The 19,644-nt window shown below is 43.7% G+C and overlaps 1 protein-coding gene across 2 annotated transcripts in view; it reads right to left on the bottom strand.

Moving 5' to 3' along the window:
- cpa6 (carboxypeptidase A6) overlaps positions 1-19,644 on the bottom strand; it is a 44,221-nt gene that overhangs the window by 10,731 nt on the left and 13,846 nt on the right. The window contains exons 2-4 of one of the 2 annotated variants that reach the window (XM_036934955.1): positions 16,239-16,314; positions 9,938-10,062; positions 3,401-3,515 (exon numbers count right to left, since the gene is read on the bottom strand). In XM_036934955.1, the coding sequence (XP_036790850.1) occupies positions 3,401-3,515; positions 9,938-10,062; positions 16,239-16,314 (316 nt within the window). The remainder of the gene's footprint in view (positions 1-3,400; positions 3,516-9,937; positions 10,063-16,238; positions 16,315-19,644) is intronic. The other variant, XM_036934956.1, reaches the window with a different exon arrangement.

Genomic DNA, 19,644 nt, shown 5'->3' with positions numbered 1-19,644 from the left:
ATTTAAAAACTATTGGCCTATATTGAATCTTCCTCTCTAAAATTTTTGAAAAAGCTGTTGCGCAGCAACTCACTGCCTTCCTGAAGACAAACAATGTATACGAAATGCTTCAGTCTTGTTTTAGACCCCATCATAGCACTGAGACTGCACTTGTGAAGGTGGTAAATGACCTTTTAATGGCGTCATACCGAGGCTCTGCATCTGTCCTCGTGCTCCTAGACCTTAGTGCTGTTTTTGATACCATCGATCACCACATTTTTTGGGAGAGATTGGAAACCCAAATTGGTCTACAAGGACAAGTTCTGGCCTGGTTTAGATCTTATCTGTCGGAAAGATATCAATTTGTCTCTGTGAATGGTTTGTCCTCTGACAAATCAACTGTAAATTTCGGTGTTCCTCAAGGTTCCATTTTAGGACAACTATTGTTTTCACTATATATTTTACCTCTAGGGGATGTCATACGAAAACATAATGTTACCTTTCACTGCTATGCGGATGACACACAGCTGTACATTTCAATGAAACATGGTGAAGCCCCAAAATTGCCCTCCCTAGAAGCCTGTGTTTCAGACATAAGGAAGTGGATGGCTGCAATCTTTCTACTTTTAAACTCGGACAAAACAGAGATGCTTGTTCTAGGTCCCAAGAAACAAAGAGATCTTCCGTTGAATCTGACAATTAATCTTGATGGTTGTACAGTCGTCTCAAATAAAACTGTGAAGGAACTCGGCATTACTCTGGACCCTGATCTCTCTTTTGACGAACATATCAAGACTCTTTCAAGGACAGCTTTTTTCCATCTACATAACATTGCAAAAAACAGAAACTTTCTGTCCAAAAATGATGCAGGAAAAAAAATCCATGCTTTTGTTACTTCTAGGTTAGACTACTACAATGCTCTACTTTCCGGCTACCCGGATAAAAGCACTAAATAAACTTCAGTTAGTGCTAAATACGGCTGCTAGAATCCTGACTAGAACAAAAATATTTGATCATATTTCTCCAGTGCTAGCTTCCCTACACTGGCTTCCTGTTAAGGCAAGGGCTGATTTCAAGGTTTTACTGCTAACCTACAAAGCATTACATGGGCTTGCTCCTACCTATCTTTCCAATTTGGTCCTGCCGTACATACCTACACGTCACAAGACGTAGGCCTCCTAATTGTCCCTAGAATTTCTAAGCAAACAGCTGGAGGCAGGGCTTTCTCCTATAGAGCTCTATTTTCATGGAATGATCTGCCTACCCATGTGAGAGACTCAGATTCGGTCTCAACCTTTAAGTCTTTACTGAAGACTCACCTCTTCAGTAGGTCATATGATTCAGTGTAGTCTGGCCCAGGAGTGTGAAGGTGAACGGAAAGGCTCTGGAGCAACGAACCACCCTTGCTGCCTGGCCGGTTCCCCTCTCTCCACTGGGATTCTCTGCCTCTAACCCTATTACAGCGGCTTAGTCACTGGTGCTCTTCCATGCCGTCCCTAGGAGGGGTGCGTCACTTGAGTGGGTTGAGTCGCTGACGTGCTCTTCCTGTCTGGGTTGGCGCCCCCCCTTGGGTTGTGCAGTGGAGGAGATCTTTGTGGGCTATACTCGGCCTTGTCTCAGGATGGTAAGTTGGTGGTTGAACATTTCCCTCTAGTGGTGTGGGTGCTGTGCTTTGGCAAAGTGGGTGGGGTTACATCTTGCCTGTTTGGCCCTGTGCCCTATCATCGGATGGGGCCACAGTGTCTCCTGACCCCTCCTGTCTCAGCCTCCAGTATTTATGCTGCAGTAGTTTATGTGTCGGTTGGCTAGGGTCATTCTTTTTTTTTTATTTATTTTTTTACCCCTTTTTCTCACCAATTTCGTGGTATCCAATTGTTGTAGTAGCTACTATCTTGTCTCATCGCTACAACTCCCGTACGGGCTCGGGAGAGACGAAGGTTGAAAGTCATGCGTCCTCCGATACACAACCAACCAAGCCGCTGCTTCTTTAACACAGCGCACGGAGGAAACAACGTGCACCTGGCCACCTTGGTTAGCGTACACTGCGCCCAGCCCGCCACAGGAGTCGCTGGTGCGCGATGAGACAAGGACACCCCTACCGACCAAGCCCTCCCTAACCCGGGCGACGCTAGGCCAATTGTTCGTCGCCCCACGGACCTCCCGGTCGCGGCCGGTTACGACAGAGCCTGGGCGCGAACCCAGGGACTCTGATGGCACAGCTGGCGCTGCAGTACAGCGCCCTTAACCACTGTGCCACCCGGGAGGCCCTTGGCTAGGGTCATTCTGTTATATCTGGAGTATTTCTCCTGTCCTATCCGGTGTCCTGTGTGAATTTAAGTATGATCTCTCTAATTCTCTCTTTCTTTTTCTCTCTCGGAGGACCTGAGCCCTAGGACCATGCCTCAGGACTACCTGGCATGATGACTCCTTGCTGTCCCCAGTCCACCTGGCCGTGCTGCTGCTCCAGTTTCAACTGTTCTGCCTGTGGCTATGGAACCCTGACCTGTTCCCCCCGGACGTGCTACCTTTCCCAGACCTGCTGTTTTCAACTCTCTAGAGACAGCAGGAGCGGTAGAGATACTCTCAATGATTGGCTATGAAAAGCAAACTGACATTTGCTTCTGAGGTGCTGACTTGTTGCACCCTCGACAACTACTGTGGTTATTATTATTTGACCATGCTGGTAATTTATGAACATTTGAACATCTTGGCCATGTTCTGTTATAATCTCCACCCGGCACAGCCAGAAGAGGACTGGCCACCCCTCATAGCCTGGTTCCTCTCTAGGTTTCTTACTAGGTTTTGGCCTTTCTAGGGAGTTTTTCCTAGCCACCGTGCTTCTACACCTGGATTGCTTGCTGTTTGGGGTTTTAGGCTGGGTTTCTGTACAGAACTTTGATATATCAGCTGATGTAAGAAGGGCTATATAAATACATTTGATTTGATTTGAATACTGAAACCAACTGATACGGCCTGCCTTCTGTATAAATGTATGAGCAGTGTAAATCGTAGATCATTGATGTGTGTGTGTGTGTGTGTGTGTGTGTGTGTGTGTGTGTGTGTGTGTGTGTGTGTGTGTGTGTGTGTGTGTGTGTGTGTGTGTGTGTGTGTGGGGGTGGGTGTGTGTGGGTGTGTGCGTGCGTGCGTCTCAGCCCTCTGAGTGTGTATGTGTGTGTGAGGATGTGTTCAACGCTGTGTAATGATGGGTTGGTGAAGGCAGTTGGAAAGGCTCCCTGGTTCCCCCTATCTCACAGTGGAATGCATTCGGGCCGTGACAATGGGGATCATAGATTCAACATTCAGGAAGCTGGATGCAAATGCACACATCTCATAGACTCCAGGTTTCTCTAGAGAAATAAACAGCAAAGAGCTGTGGGTTTGGGGTGAAAAGTGTGTGTATGTGTGTGTGTCTCCCACCTACCTCCTCCAGAGAGTGGTACACCTCATAGTCATATTGGGATTCAGACCTCCTCTTGCGGGAAGAACGATGTCCCGTCTGCTTTTCAATTTCCTTCTGAAGGTTAGATATGTACACCCTGTGGCGAGAGGAGCGTCAGTGTGTTTTAGGGTCATGTTTTAAAAAAAATACATTTTAGTCTTGATGATCTTCCTCTTATCATAACTTTGTTCATTCAAGTAAGACAACTAAGCTGAGAGACCAGTGACTTTATCCTTGTGTGGAGAGACAGCGCGTCCTTGTGTGGAGAGACAGCGCATCCTTGCGTGGAGAGACAGCACGTCCTTGTGTGGAGAGACAGCGCGTCCTTGCATGGAGAGACAGCGCGTCCTTGTGTGGAGAGACACCGTGTCCTAGCGTGGACAGACAGCGTGTCCTAGCGTGGAGAGACAGCGCATCCTTGTGTGGAGAGACAGCGCGTCCTTGCGTGGAGAGACAGCGTGTCCTTGTGTGGAGAGACAGCGCGTCCTTGCGTGGAGAGACAGCGCGTCCTTGCGTGGAGAGATAGCGCGTCCTTGTGTGGAGAGACAGCTCGTCCTTGTGTGGAGAGACAGCGCGTCCTTGCGTGGAGAGACAGCGCGTCCTTGCGTGGAGAGACAGCGCGTCCTTGCGTGGAGAGACAGCGCGTCCTAGCGTGGAGAGACAGCGCGTCCTTGTGTGGAGAGACAGCGCGTCCTTCCGTGGAGAGACAGCGCGTCCTTGTGTGGAGAGACAGCGCGTCCTTGCGTGGAGAGACAGCGCGTCCTTGCGTGGAGAGATAGCGCGTCCTTGTGTGGAGAGACAGCTCGTCCTTGTGTGGAGAGACAGCGCGTCCTTGCGTGGAGAGACAGCGCATCCTTGCGTGGAGAGACAGCGCGTCCTAGCGTGGAGAGACACCGTGTCCTAGCGTGGAGAGACACCGTGTCCTAGCGTGGAGAGACACCGTGTCCTAGCGTGGACAGACAGCGTGTCCTAGCGTGGAGAGACAGCGTGTCCTAGCGTGGAGAGACAGCGTGTCCTAGTGTGGAGAGACACCGTGTCCTAGCGTGGAGAGACAGCGTGTCCTAGCATGGAGAGACAGCGTGTCCTAGCGTGGAGAGACAGCGTGTCCTAGCGTGGAGAGACAGCATGTCCTACTGTGGAGAGACACTTATTTGGTCAAAACTATTCTCATAACATCAGGAAAGGCTACATCTGTCATTGATTGACATTCTTTGAGAAAACTTTTCTCTTCACAAATGAGATGAGAGTAGTTTTGTCATAGTCTAGCTCAGCTAACATTTACCACAGGATGACAAAACAGAAAAATGTGGACATAAATCAAAGTGTTTGAATGCATGACATTTTATGAATAACTACATACAATGGTATTTCCCAGCTAAGATGCAGGATTTTAGTCCCCTCTCATGTGAACCCATCACCCATAGCTTTTTTCATCTAATACAAATTATCCCCCAAACGCTCTCAGACTGTAAATACTGAAACCCATCACCCCACCAGCCTCAGATCTCTATGGCTCCCCGGCCCATACTGAGGAAATATACATCTATGAATAGTCAAAGCAAGGAGAGATGAGAGAGCAAGAGAGCGTGAGAGAGAGCGAGAGAGAGAGAGAGCAAGAGAGAGAGAGCAAGAGGAGAGTGAGAGAGAAAGAGAGAGCGAGAGCAAGAGAGAACGAGAGAGAGCGAGCAAGAAAGAGAGAGAACGAGCAAGAAAGAGAGAGAACGAGCAAGAAAGAAAGAAAGAGAGCGAGAAAGAGAGCGAGAGAGCGAGCAAGAGAAAGAGAGCGAGAGAAAGAGGAGCGAGCAAGAGAAAGAGAGAGCAAGAGAAGGAGCAAGAGGAGAGAGAGAGAGAGAGAGAGAGAGAGAGAGAGAGAGAGAGAGAGAAAGAGAGAACAAGAGAGAGCAAGAGAGAGCAAGAGAGAGAAAGAGAGGAGAGAGCCAGAGAGAGAGAGCCAGAGAGAGAGCCAGAGAGCGAGAGCCAGAGAGAGAGCCAGACAGAGAGCCAGAGAGAGAACCAGAGAGAGAGAGCCAGAGAAAGGGTATGCTGGGTATGTACATAGTCAATGGTAGGCTTCGAGGGGACTCCTATGGTAGATACACCTATAGCTCATCTCTTGGCAGTAGTACTGTAGACTACTTTATCACTGACCTCAACCCAGAGTCTCTCAGAGCGTTCACAGTCAGCCCCTGTCAGACCACAGCCAAACCACAGTCTACTTGAACAGAGCAATACTCGATCAGGAGGCATCAAAGCCAAAGGAACTGAGTAATATTAAGAAATGCTATAGATGGAAGGAATGTAGTTTGGAAACCTACCAAAAAACAATTAGGCAACAACAAATTCAATCCCTTTTAGACAATTTCCTGGGTACAACGTTCCACTGTAATAGTGAAGGTGTAAACTTGGCAGAAGAAAATCTTAACAGAATATTTGACCTTTCAGCTTCCCTATCAAATCTAAAAATCTCAAATAGAAAACCGAAGAAAATGAACAACAATGACAGATGGTTTGATGAAGAATGCAAAAATCTAAGAAAGAAATTGAGAAACCTGTCCAACCAAAAACATAGAGACATAGAGTCTACGCCTTCACTATGGTGAATCACTAAAACAATACAGAAATACACTACAGAAAAAGAAGGAACAGCACGTCAGAAATCAGCTCAATGTAATTGAAGAATCCCTAGACACTAAACAAACAACAACACGAAGAATTACAGTGCCTTGCGAAAGTATTCGGCCCCCTTGAACTTTGCGACCTTTTGCCACATTTCAGGCTTCAAACATAAATATATAAAACTGTATTTTTTTGTGAAGAATCAACAACAAGTGAGACACAATCATGAAGTGGAACGACATTTATTGGATATTTCAAACTTTTTTAACAAATCAAAAACTGAAAAATTGGGCGTGCAAAATTATTCAGCCCCTTTACTTTCAGTGCAGCAAACTCTCTCCAGAAGTTCAGTGAGGATCTCTGAATGATCCAATGTTGACCTAATTGACCTAAATGAAATTGCTTTCTTCTTCCTCAAAAGACCTGAGACTGGGACGGAGATTTGTCTTCCAACAAGACAATGATCCAAAACATAAAGCAAAATCTACAATGGAATGGTTCAAAAATAAACATATCCAGGTGTTAGAATGGCCAAGTCAAAGTCCAGACCTGAATCCAATCGAGAATCTGTGGAAAGAACTGAAAACTGCTGTTCACAAATGCTCTCCATCCAACCTCACTGAGCTCGAGCTGTTTTGCAAGGAGGATTGGAAAAAATGTCAGTCTCTCGATGTGCAAAACTGATAGAGACATACCCCAAGCGACTTACAGCTGTAATCGCAGCAAAAGGTGGCGCTACAAAGTATTAACTTAAGGGGGCTGAATAATTTTGCACGCCCAATTTTTCAGTTTTTGATTTGTTAAAAAAGTTTGAAATATCCAATCAATGTCGTTCCACTTCATGATTGTGTCCCACTTGTTGTTGATTCTTCACAAAAAAATACAGTTTTATATCTTTATGTTTGAAGCCTGAAATGTGGCAAAAGGTCGCAAAGTTCAAGGGGGCCGAATACTTTCGCAAGGCACTGTATCTATCCAAAATGGAGATGTATGGGTAAACCACTTCTCCAATCTTTTTGGCTCTATAACAAAGAACAAACAGCAAAAACATATATATGATCAAATACAAATCTTAGAATCAACTATTAAAGACTACCAGAACCCACTGGATTCTCCAATTACCTTGAATGAGCTACAGGACCAAATAAAAACCCTCCAACCCAAATGTGATGTTGATGGTATCCTCAATGAAATTATCAAATATACAGACAAAAAAATCAAATTGGCTATACTAAAACTCTTTAACATCATCCTTAGCTCTGGCATCTTCCCCAATATTTGGAACCAACAACATTAACAGCAGACTCGTACATTTCCTCAATGAAAACAATGTACTGAGCAAATGTCAAATTGGCTTTTTACCAAATTTCCGTACAACAGACCATGTATTCACCCTGCACACCCTAATTGACAACCAAACAAACCAAAACAAAGGCAAAGTCTTCTCATGCTTTGTTGATTTCAAAAAAGCCTTCAACTCAATTTGGCATGAGGGTCTGCTATACAAATTGATGGAAAGTGGTGTTGGGGGTAAAACATATGACATTATAAAATCCATGTACACAAATAACAAGTGTGTGGTTAAAATGGGCAAAAACACACACATTTCTTCACACAGGGCCGTGGGGTGAGACAGGGATACCAGCTTAAGCCCCACCCTCTTCAACATATTTATCAACAAATTTGCACGGGCACTGGAAACGTCTGCAGCCCCCCCTGTCACCCTACTAGAATCTGAAGTCAAATGTCTACTGTTTTCTGATGATCTGGTGCTTCTGTCACCAACCAAGGAGGGCCTACAGCAGCCCCTAGATCTTCTGCACAGATTCGGTCAGACCTGGGCCCTGAGAGTAAATCTCAGTAAGACCAAAATAATGGTGTTCCAAAAAAAAGTCCAGTTGCCAGGACCACAAATACAAATTCCATCTAGACGCCATTGCCCTAGAGCACACAAAAAACTATGCATAACTTGGCCTAAACATCAGCGCCACAGGTAACTTCCACAAAGCTGTGAACGATCTGAGAGACAAGGCAAGAAGGGCATTCTATGCCATCAAAAGGAACATAAAATTCGACATACCAATTAGGATCTGGCTAAAAATACTTGAATCAGTCATAGAGCCCATTGCCCTTTATGGTTGTGAGGTCTGGGGTCCGCTCACCAACCAAGACTTCACAAAATGGGACAAACACCAAATTGAGACTCTGCACGCAAAATTCTGCAAAAATATGCAGGGCAGAATTAGGCCGATACCCACTAATTATCAAAACCCAGAAAAGAGACGTTAAATTCTACAACCACCTAAAAGGAAGCGATTCACAAACCTTTCATAACAAAGCCATCACCTACAGAGAGATGAACCTGGAGAAGAGTCCCCTAAGCAAGCTGGTCCTGGGGCTCTGTTCACAAAAACAAACACACCCCACAGAGCCCCAGGACAGCAGCACAATTAGACCCAACCAAATCATGAGAAAACAAAAAGATAATTACTTGACACAATGGAAAGAATTAACAAAAAAACAGAGCAAACTAGAATGCTATTTGGCCCTAAACAGAGTACCTGACCACTGTGACTGACCCAAACTTAAGGAACGCTTTGACTATGTACAGACTCAGTGAGCATAGCCTTGCTATTGAGAAAGGCTGCCGTAGGCAGACATGGCTCTCAAGAGAAGACAGGCTATGTGCTCACTGCCCACAAAATGAGGTGGAAACTGAGCTGCACTTCCTAACCTCCTGCCCAATGTATGACCATATTAGAGAGACATATTTCCCTCAGATTACATAGATCCACAAAGAATTCGAAAACAAATCCAATTTTGATAAACTCCCATATCTACTGAGTGAAATTCCACAGTGTGCCATCACAGCAGCAAGATTTGTGACCTGTTGCACACAAGAAAAGGGCAACCAGTGAAGAACAAACACCATTGTAAATACAACCCATATTTATGCTTATTTATTTTCCTTTGTGTACTTTAAGCATTTGTACATTGTTATAACACTGTATATATTTTTATATACATAACATGACATTTGTAATGTTTTTATTGTTTTGAAACTTCTGTATGTGTAATGTTTACTGTTAATTTTTATTGTTTATTTCACTTTTGTATATTATCTACCTCACTTGCTTTGGCAATGTTAACACGTTTCCCATGCCAATAAAGCCCCTTGAATTGAATTGAATTGAAAGAGAGAGAGAGCCAGAGAGAGAGCCAGAGAGAGAGAGCCAGAGAGAGCGAGAGCAAGAGAGAGAGAGAGCCAGAGAGAGAGAGAGCCAGAGAGAGAGAGCAAGAGAGAGAGAGAGAGAGAGAGAGAGAGAGAGAGAGAGAGCAAGAGAGAGAGAGAGAGTGAGAGCCAGAGAGAGAGAGAGAGAGAGAGAGAGAGAGAGAGAGAGAGAGAGCGAGAGCCAGAGAGAGAGAGAGAGAGAGAGAGAGAGAGAGAGAGAGAGAGAGAGAGAGAGAGGACAGAGAGAGAGAGGACAGAGAGAGAGAGGACAGAGAGAGAGAGAGAGAGAGAGAGAGAGAGAGAGAGAGGAGTAAAAAAGTCTTCCAAGGATAGGGATGACAATGGGAGTATTTCTGGCTGTGGCTTCTTTGATAAACTCCATCATTGTGATGATTGATGGGGAGAAAAGATGAAAGGGCTGCGTTTGAAAGCAAATAGGGTTGTAGTCCGTGTTTTGTGTGTGTGTGTGTGTGTACATGTATGCTTTGAAAAGGCACCTCGCGACACCCTTTTTGGCGAACAGATGTTCCTCTTCCTGTGGGGGTGGATGGGTTAACAACAGGGGGAGTGGTGAGGCAGGGGGGGCACCGGGCTAGGAATGGCTCTGGTGTTATTATGGTCATTGTCTTTACTGTTCAGGGTGAAATATGGAGTAGTCTCTAAGCCCTTACTTAAAATCTATGTGTTCTTTCTGGAGGCGTGTCCGTAGCCCTCGTGTGTCGTTCCGTCTCACGTGCACGTCCACAGTGGCATTGTGTCGGATCAGAGAGGCACTGTTGGGCTGCCATAGGTCCACCTGAGAGGGAGAGATAGAGAGACAAAGAGAGAGAGACAGAGACCGAGACACAGAGAGAGAGTTAGTTAGTTATAGGGATCTACAGACACACGCAGACATGGTGAGATGGTGAGACTCTTCTGCACCACCAAAACAACCTTGCTCCCCTTCCTGAACCCACAGTTCCTCCTGCTAACAAACCCAGGGCTTCTGGGGAGATGGACAATAGCAAAGCTTTAACATTCAAGGCTGTTCTCCACAGCACACTATGACCTGGAGTGTAGATCAATGCTATGGGTTACGGATTGACGGGCAGGTCAAGGGAATGAGGGAATTCGGATGACGACACACACACACACACACACACACACACACACACACACACACACACACACACACACACACACACACACACACACACACACACACACACACACACACACACACACACACACACAATGAACAGCCCAGTCAAGCCATCCCTCTGCCTTCTACATCCCACACCCTGCTGTTTGACCCCAGGTTAGCAGCCAGCAAAGCCTCTCCTTTCAGTTCCTGCCAAGAGATAGCACCGCTAGCTGGAGCTGGTATAACCTACACATTAGCCAGCTATTAGCAGCAAAAAAAACACAGATATGTCGACCCAGGACTAGCCATTGATGCTCTCCAAAACCAAGGTTTAACATAAAGATAATAACCAACCACACTCTAAAAGAAAACTTTTTGGGAGCATGAATCAGCGATTCAGTGATTTACTTTGACGGGAACTGAGCGTTTCATAGCTCCAGCTGGCTCTGGTTTCAGCACGGGAGTAGAATCATACAGACTGGCACAAATGCCTATTAAGAGATCATTAATTTAATAGTTAACAGAAAGCCAAGCACCCGCTTTGAAATAAACTTCAAGCTACAAGGGGTAAAAAAAAACGTTCCACATGAGAATGGTATGGGGTCCCTCAGCTTTTCTCTGCTACTCCAAGCCAACATAAATGGATAAGGTTGCAATTTATATGCTGCATTTCAAAATGAGCAAGAGCACTATTGTTACTGTAAATGTTTCCACATCTCCATCTCTTTGTTGGTCTCACAAATCAAACAGCACATGCCCAAGCATCACTTGTGTATCACTACCAGATAACATGGTTCACTCTACGAAGCCCGCCTATGATCCAAGTTATGGTTTTCAATAATTGTTTACAGTAAAGGCTCTTATAGATGCATTCCTTGGCTTTATTAGGAAATATAATCCCAGTGGATTAGATCCTTTATCACTTGATTGTTTACATGATTTTATTTGAGGTTGTAGGATACCTTTAAACTGAGGTAGTTTTGTTATAGTTTATGGCAATCCTGACAAGGAGTAAAGGAAGGTAGTGGGCCTGCTGCAGGCGTCAGTTCAGTTCTGAGACATACTGTAGACGTTTGGCTCCTACAAAAGGCAGCTACGGTGAAATTAATTTGGAGTGTTTATGATTCAGGAGAAGCTAGACGAATCTATCATTTGACACTAGACAGATCTATCATAAGAGGTAGCACTTGACAGTCTCAGTATCAACAATTCAAAATACGGATGGGAACATCTTTACTTATATCACAATTTCCAGCACAACATATTCAGTATTTTTGTGGACAGGCATCCATTTATGAGAATCAACAATTAAATATTGTGACACTCAAGGGCCTACTCTCTCTGTTTGGCTTCAGTCTCTCTGTGAAGGTGAGGAGTGTGACTTTGGCACAGAGGACGTCGCGGCGCAACGCGGATAAACTAAGAAAAACATGTCTCAACAGCAGCTGTCCAAACAGTAGCCGCCATCTCCAAGGTCTTCAGGCCCACTGTCCCTCCTTAGACACAGACTCAGGCCAGACCAAGACAAACATGGGGGGTCCACCAAACAATAACTGGTTATTTAGCCATCAGAACAAAAAAAATCATGGCTTTTATGGGTCAGTTGACCTTTCCCCCTATCTGTCCCTTGTTTCTTTGAACTAGTATTTCTGGTTGTCAGGACAGTTCAGCCCAAACCTGAACCCTAACACAGATGTAGGATCTTAATTTGAGCCAGTTTGCTACACTTCTAATCCTGCAGCAACAAGAAATGTCAATTAAAATGTTGATTATAATTAATGGACATTATTGTAGGGGTTGATACATTCAAAATAATTTTTAAACCTTAAATACACTAAACGTTTAAAATGTCCTGCATGACATTTCTCCTGAAAAAGGGTGATCAAATTAAGATCCTACATCTGTAGCTATCTGAACCTGGCTAAGGATAACTATAACAGCCCAAACAGTTCCCAGCACACCCCAAACATATCTAAAACACTACCAAATAGGCCCTAGCAGTGAAATACAAACACTGCTCAACATATTCCACCTCTGACAAACACTGTTCAATATATCCCACCTCTGACAAACACTGCTCAACATATCCCACCTCTGACAAACACTGTTCAATATATCCCACCTCTGACAAACACTGCTCAACATATCCCACCACTGACAAACACTGTTCAATATATCCCACCTCTGACAAACACTGCTCAACATATCCCACCTCTGACAAACACTGCTCAACATATCCCACCACTGACAAACACTGCTCAACATATCCCACCACTGCTCAACATATCCCACCTCTGACAAACACTGCTCAACATATCCCACCACTGACAAACACTGCTCAACATATCCCACCACTGCTCAACATATCCCACCACTGCTCAACATATCCCACCACTGACAAACACTGCTCAACATATCCCACCACTGCTCAACATATCCCACCACTGCTCAACATACCCCACCACTGCTCAACATATCCCACCACTGACAAACACTGCTCAACATATCCCACCACTGCTCAACATATCCCACCACTGACAAACACTGCTCAACATATCCCACCACTGCTCAACATATCCCACCACTGCTCAACATATCCCACCACTGCTCAACATATCCCACCACTGCTCAACATATCCCACCACTGCTCAAAACATTCTAAAGCGGGACGGCTGCATTCACGGGCAAACGTGAACTTATCAATTCGACTCAGTTTTCATATATTAACCTTGACCACCCAGGCAGGTTCCAGGCCTATTTTCCTACTTCACTAATAACATCAGTACCACTGCTGGGAGTTTATCTTCAAGGGAAGGAAAGTGTAGGAAGGTCGCCGGTGTTCCTGGCATTGCTGTGTAATTGTTCCCAAATGGTATTGGGAATGTCACAGGCCACAGCAGACACTTTCTCGCCTTCTCCGATGAGCCTGAAGGTTTTTCCAACTGCAAAGGTCAATGAACCAGATGTCTTTCTGACTGCACCGTGAACTGCCTCATTTACCTCTCTGTAAAATTAGCCAGAAGAAGAATGTACACTAACTATAGTATGATTACTATGGTTCTATGTTGATGGTTTTATCGTGGCCGATTTTACCATTCTACTAAGCCATATGGAATTGTTTTAAGGTCATACCAAGGATAATTTAGCTATTTGATTTAGCATTTTATGATCACGTGATGTATCAAAAAAAATATATATATTTTTTTAATTAACAAATATTTTTGTCCTTACTGCCATTAGCCCATACAAAACGCATTGAATAACAGATTCACTACATGGAACAACAGATAGTCCACAAAAAAATATAAAAAGGAAGATTGTTCTGAAGTGTCCCTCCTATTATTGGGTATGACACTACAAGCTTGATACACCTGTATTTGGTGAGTTTCTCCCATTCTTCTTTGCAGATCCTCTCAAGCTCTGTCAGGTTGGATGGGGAGGGTTGCTGCACAGATATTTTCAGGTCTCTCCAGAGATGTTCGATCGGATTCTAGTACGGGCTCTGGCTGGGCCACACAAGGACATTCAGAGACTTGATCTTGAAGCCACTCCTGCGTTGTCTTGGCTGTGTGCTTAGGGTCGTTGTCCTGTTGGAAGGTGAACCGTCACCCCAGTCTGAGGTCCTGAGCGCTCTGGAGCGTGTTTTCATCAAGGATCTCTCTGTACTTTGCTCCGTTCATCTTTCCCTCGATCCTGAATAGTCTCCCAGTCCCTGCCGCTGAAAAACATCCCTACAGCATGATGCTGCCACCACCATGCTTCACCATAGGGATGAAGCCAGGTTTCCTCCAGACGTGACGCTTGGCATTCAGGCCAAAGAGTTCAATCTTGTTTTCATCAGTCCAGAGAATCTTGTTTTTCATGGTCTGAGAGTCTTTGGGTGCCTTTTGGCAAACTCCAAGCAGGCTGTCATGTGCCTTTTACTGAGGAGTGGCTTCCGTCTGGCCACTCTACCATAAAGGCCTAGTTGGTGGAGTGCTGCAGAAATGGTTGTTCTTCTGGAAGGTTCTCCCATCTCCACAGAGGAACTCTAGAGCTCTGTCAGAGTGACCATCTGGTTCTTGGTCACCTCCCTGACCAAGGCCCTTCTCCCCAGTTTGCTGAGGCTGGTCGGACGGCCAGCTCTAGGAAGAGTCTTAGTGGTTCTCAACTTCTTCAATATAAGAATGATGGAGGCCACTGTGTTCTTGAGGACTATCAATGCTGCAGAAATGTTTTGGTACTCTTTTCCAGATCTGTGCCTCGACACAATCCTGTTCCGGCACAGCCAGAAGAGGACTGGCCACCCCACATATGCTCTCTCTAATTCTCTCTTTCTTTCTCTCTCTCGGAGGACCTGAGCCCTAGGACCATGCCCCAGGACTACCTGACATGATGACTCCTTGCTGTCCCCAGTCCACCTGACCGTGCTGCTGCTCCAGTTTAAACTGTTCTGCCTTATTATTATTCGACCATGCTGGTCATTTATGAACATTTGAACATCCTGGCCATGTTCTGTTATAATCTCCACCCGGCACAGCCAGAAGAGGACTGGCCACCCCACATAGCCTGGTTCCTCTCTAGGTTTCTTCCTAGGTTTTGGCCTTTCTAGGGAGTTTTTCCTAGCCACCGTGCTTCTACACCTGCATTGCTTGCTGTTTGGGGTTTTAGGCTGGGTTTCTGTACAGCACTTTGAGATATCAGCTGATGTACGAAGGGCTATATAAATACATTTGATTTGATTTGATCCGGAGCTCTACGGACAATTCCTTTGACCTCATGGCTTGGTTTTCGCTCTGACATGCACTGTCAACTGTGGGACCTTATATAAACAGGTGTGTGCCTTTACAAATAATGTCCAATCAAATCAATTTACCACAGGTGGACTCTAATCAAGTTGTAGAAACATCTCAACGATGATCAATGGAAACAGGATGCACATGAGCTCAATTTTGAGTCCCATAGCAAAAGGTCTGAATACTTACTTACGTAAATAAGGTATTTAAAAAAAAACAATTGCAACTACAAAAAAATAGTTTTCACTTTGACATTATGGGGTATTGTGTGTGGATTGCTGAGGTTTGAATATGAAAAAAAATCTATTTCAGAATAAGGCTGTAACGTAACAAAATGTGGAAAAAGTCAAGGTGTCTGAATAGTTTTTGAAGGCACCGTATATTTCCATACATTTTTCCAACTGGTACAGGGAGACATTCAGACGAGTCTTGTGAGGCCTGGTGGGTGTACAAGAGCAAAACAACTGACATGTACATGAGAGTCACACCTTTGCACAGAGGGGTCATATCAGTGTGTGGCCCAAACGGTTTGGACGCTACAGACAGAAGTACCAACTTCAGACGAGTCTCCTGACACCATCGTGTTCATCTTTCCATAGAGTGGTCATAGTAGTTTGTAGACCAAACCATTCGGACGCTACAGACAATTTTGTGAGAAGACTGATTTTCAGGATGTCTCATGGTCTGACAAACACAGCTTTAGCTCTGTCACCTTTCACCGCAGATACGAAAGTGCGACGTAGGCAGATGCGGTGGATAGAGACGCATCCAAAAATCCAAATCGCTAGCTTAAACTAACATATTTTTATAATAATTTTTTTATGCTGTAAATCAGATTCCCTCGTGGCGAGGACATCGACTTCAGGGGCTTTTAAACAACCACTCTGTCATAATCATCAGGGGTGATGACTGGATTAATTGTGTGTGTGTGTGTGTGTGTGTGTGTGTGTGTGTGTGTGTGTGTGTGTGTGTGTGTGTGTGTGTGTGTGTGTGTGTGTGTGTGTGTGTGTGTGTGTGTGTGTGTGTGAGAGAGAGAGAGAGATAGAGAGACTATTGAACACAAGACATCATTACCTTGATGTTTCCCAGGAGTTTCTTCAGCACCTGAACCTCCTCTTTGTTGCTGGGAGTTATCCTGAAGACTTGATCCCTGAAGAAGCAGAGGGAAGCAGGTAAGTTATCCTGAAGACTTGATCACTGAAGAAGCAGAGGGAAGTAGTTAAGTTATCCTGAAGACTTGATCCCTGAAGAAGCAGAAGGAAGCAGGTAAGTTATGAGTTTCTGTGCCTCTGCCTCCTCACATGTTGTTTTCACCATATCAATTGCATCCGTTAATATCAAAGTCTCTGCAATAGTGTGTTGTTTCATAGCGTAGCAGGCCTAGCCATTCACCATGGGAATTACAGCATAGACATTGTTAATGTTGTAAATTACTATTGTAGCTGGAAATTGATGATTTTTTATGGAATATCTACATAGGTGTACAGAGGCCCATTATCAGCAACCATCACTCCTGTGTTCCAATGGCACGTTGTGTTAGCTAATCCAAGTTTATAATTTTAAAAGGCTAATTGATCATTAGAAACCCCTTTTGCAATTATGTTAGCACAGCTGAAAACTGTTGTTCTGATTAAAGAAGCAATGAAACTGGCCTTCCTTAGACTAGTTGAGTATCTGGAGCATCAGCATTCGTGGGTTCGATTACAGGCTCAAAATGGAAAGAAACAAAGGACTTTCTTCTGCAACTCTTCAGTCTATTCTTGTCTGAGAAATGAAGGCTATTCCATGTGAGAAAATGCCAAGAAACTGAAGATTTCGTAGAACGCTGTGTACTACTCCCTTTACAGAACAGCGCAAACTGGCTCTAACCAGAATAGAAAGAGGACTGGGAGGCCCCGGTGCACAACTGAGCAAGAGGACAAGTACATTAGAATGTCTAGTTTGAGAAACAAACGCTTCACGCTTCAAGTCCTCAGCTGGCAGCTTCATTAAATAGCACCTGCAAAAGGTGACTCTGGGATGCTGGCCTTCTAGGCAGAGTTGCAAATAAAAAGCCATATCTCAGACTGGCCAATAAAAAGAAAAGATTAAGATGGGCAAAATAACACAGACACTAGACAGAGGAAGATTGGAAGAAAAAAGTTACGGACAGACAAATCTAAGTTTGAGGTGTTCGGATCACAAATAATAACATTCATGAGAAGCAGAAAAATGAAAAGATGCTGTCAAGCATGGTGGGGGCAATGTGATGGTCTGGGGGTGCTTTGGTGGTGGTAAAGTGGGAGATTTGTACAGGGTAAAAGGTATCTTGAAGACGGAAGGCTATCACTCCATTTTGCAACGCCATGTCATACCCTGTGGATGGCGCTTAATTGGAGCCAATTTCCTCCTACAACAGGACAATGTCCCAAAACACAGCTCCAAATTATGTAAGAACTATTTGGGGAAGAAGCAGTCAGCTGGTATTCTGTCTATAATGGAGTGGCCAGCACAGTCACCGGATCTCAACCCTATTGAGCTGTTGTGGGAGCAGCTTGACCGTATGGTTCGTAAGAAGTGCCCATCAAGCCAATCCAACTTGTCTCCCAGGAAGCATGGGGTGAAATCTCTTCAGATTACCTCAACAAATTGACAACTAGAATGCCAAAGGTCTGCAAGGCTGTAATTGCTGCAAATGGAGGATTCTTTGACGATTGAAAAGTATGAAGGACGCAATTATAATTTCAATAAAAAATCACTATTTATAACCTTGTCAATGTCTTGACTATATTTCCAATTCATTTTGTAACTCATTTCATTTATGTTTTCATGGAAAACAAGGAGATTTCTAAGTGACCCCAAACTTTTGCATGGTAGTGTATATTTATTTCTTTAGGATTTGGGAAATTCTCCCGCGACCCCACTTTCATATCAGGCGACCCCACATGGGGTCACAATCCCTAGTTTGGGAACCACTGTACTACACAGTACAGTATGATAGCGTCGCTCCTATCGTTCTCCTTTCCATTTCTAAAGAGATTGAACAGGATCTTAAGCACTTACAAATTCGTAACATAGTGTACGAATTTCAGGATTTAATTTATTTATTTGTATTTATCTTTTTTTTCAGCACAGAACATATCACAAGAAATTGGTGACGTTGTGAACAATTGTGCAACATTTTCGGGGACCGGTTTGGGCTCCTGAGGGTTACTTTCAAAACTACTGTCTGAAATTATACAAAATCTTTATAAGGCATCTTTAATTCCCTAGTGACGTGAGAGGATCTTTGTTACGGCTGAGGACTCCCTAGAGTAGGTGGAGGGTGTGGTACTGGAGCTACTAACTACCTCATAAGGCCCACCTATCTGTGTCTGTAAGTCATCTGTCCCCTATACAAACCACAGTCAGGATGAAAGAGTTTCATGAATTCAGTCAGATTATAAATTACTTCACTAAGAGCACATCACTCTATGACATTTCTCAGCCATAGTGTCAGAGTTAATGCATTCTCCCTTTTTACACGACTGGAGAATGACACTTCATTGCGAGAGAGAGGGTTAAGGCAAGGGCTGGGTCCTGTTTTAGTGTAAGATATGGGATAGATGACAGGGTCATACCAGTGCCAAACAATTTGGCTGACAGATCATTATAGGATCGTGTTACAGCATTTTGTGTTCCACACACAGGTGATGTGATGGGACAGAGATTTGTTTTTACAACACAGATTCAATTGAGACATTTGAGAATCAGGGGTCTTAAATAACATGAATGTACATTAAGATCCAAGCATTAAACTAAAGACATACCACACACATTTACATCATTTGAAAACATCTAAATGTAGACAAGGTGAACTTAACATAACCTTTACATACCTGGTGAGATTTCAGGAAAATAAAGAATGCCAGAACTCTGATGAGAAAATATAAACCCAAACATATTGTTTAGCCTACTACTGTATATCATTGTAAAAAATATAAATATATAAACCCAAACATATTGTTTAGCCTACTACTGTATATCATTGTAAAAAATATAAATATATAAACCCAAACATATTGTTTAGCCTACTACTGTATATCATTGTAAAAAATATAAATATATAAACCCAAACATATTGTTTAGCCTACTACTGTATATCATTGTAAAAAATATAAATATATAAAACCAAACATATTGTTTAGCCTACTACTGTATATCATTGTAAAAAATATAAATATATAAACCCAAACATATTGTTTAGCCTACTACTGTATATCATTGTAAAAAATATAAATATATAAACCCAAACATATTGTTTAGCCTACTACTGTATATCATTGTATTGAATGAACTTTGTTCATTGGTAGCACTGGTTAGGAGCCCCAATGACCAGCATGAATGAGGACAGAGTTAAGGAGCTACGGTACCAGTATGTACAGGTAAAACATATATCTATGTAACTACTTTACAGCAACATTTTATAGTGATAGTAAGAATAAACTGCACACATTTACAT

The sequence above is a fragment of the Oncorhynchus mykiss genome, chromosome 11, assembly GCF_013265735.2.
Source record: "Oncorhynchus mykiss isolate Arlee chromosome 11, USDA_OmykA_1.1, whole genome shotgun sequence".
NCBI lineage: Eukaryota > Metazoa > Chordata > Actinopteri > Salmoniformes > Salmonidae > Oncorhynchus > Oncorhynchus mykiss.
Note: the sequence above shows the minus strand (reverse complement) of the source record. Positions and strands in the feature narration are given on the sequence as shown.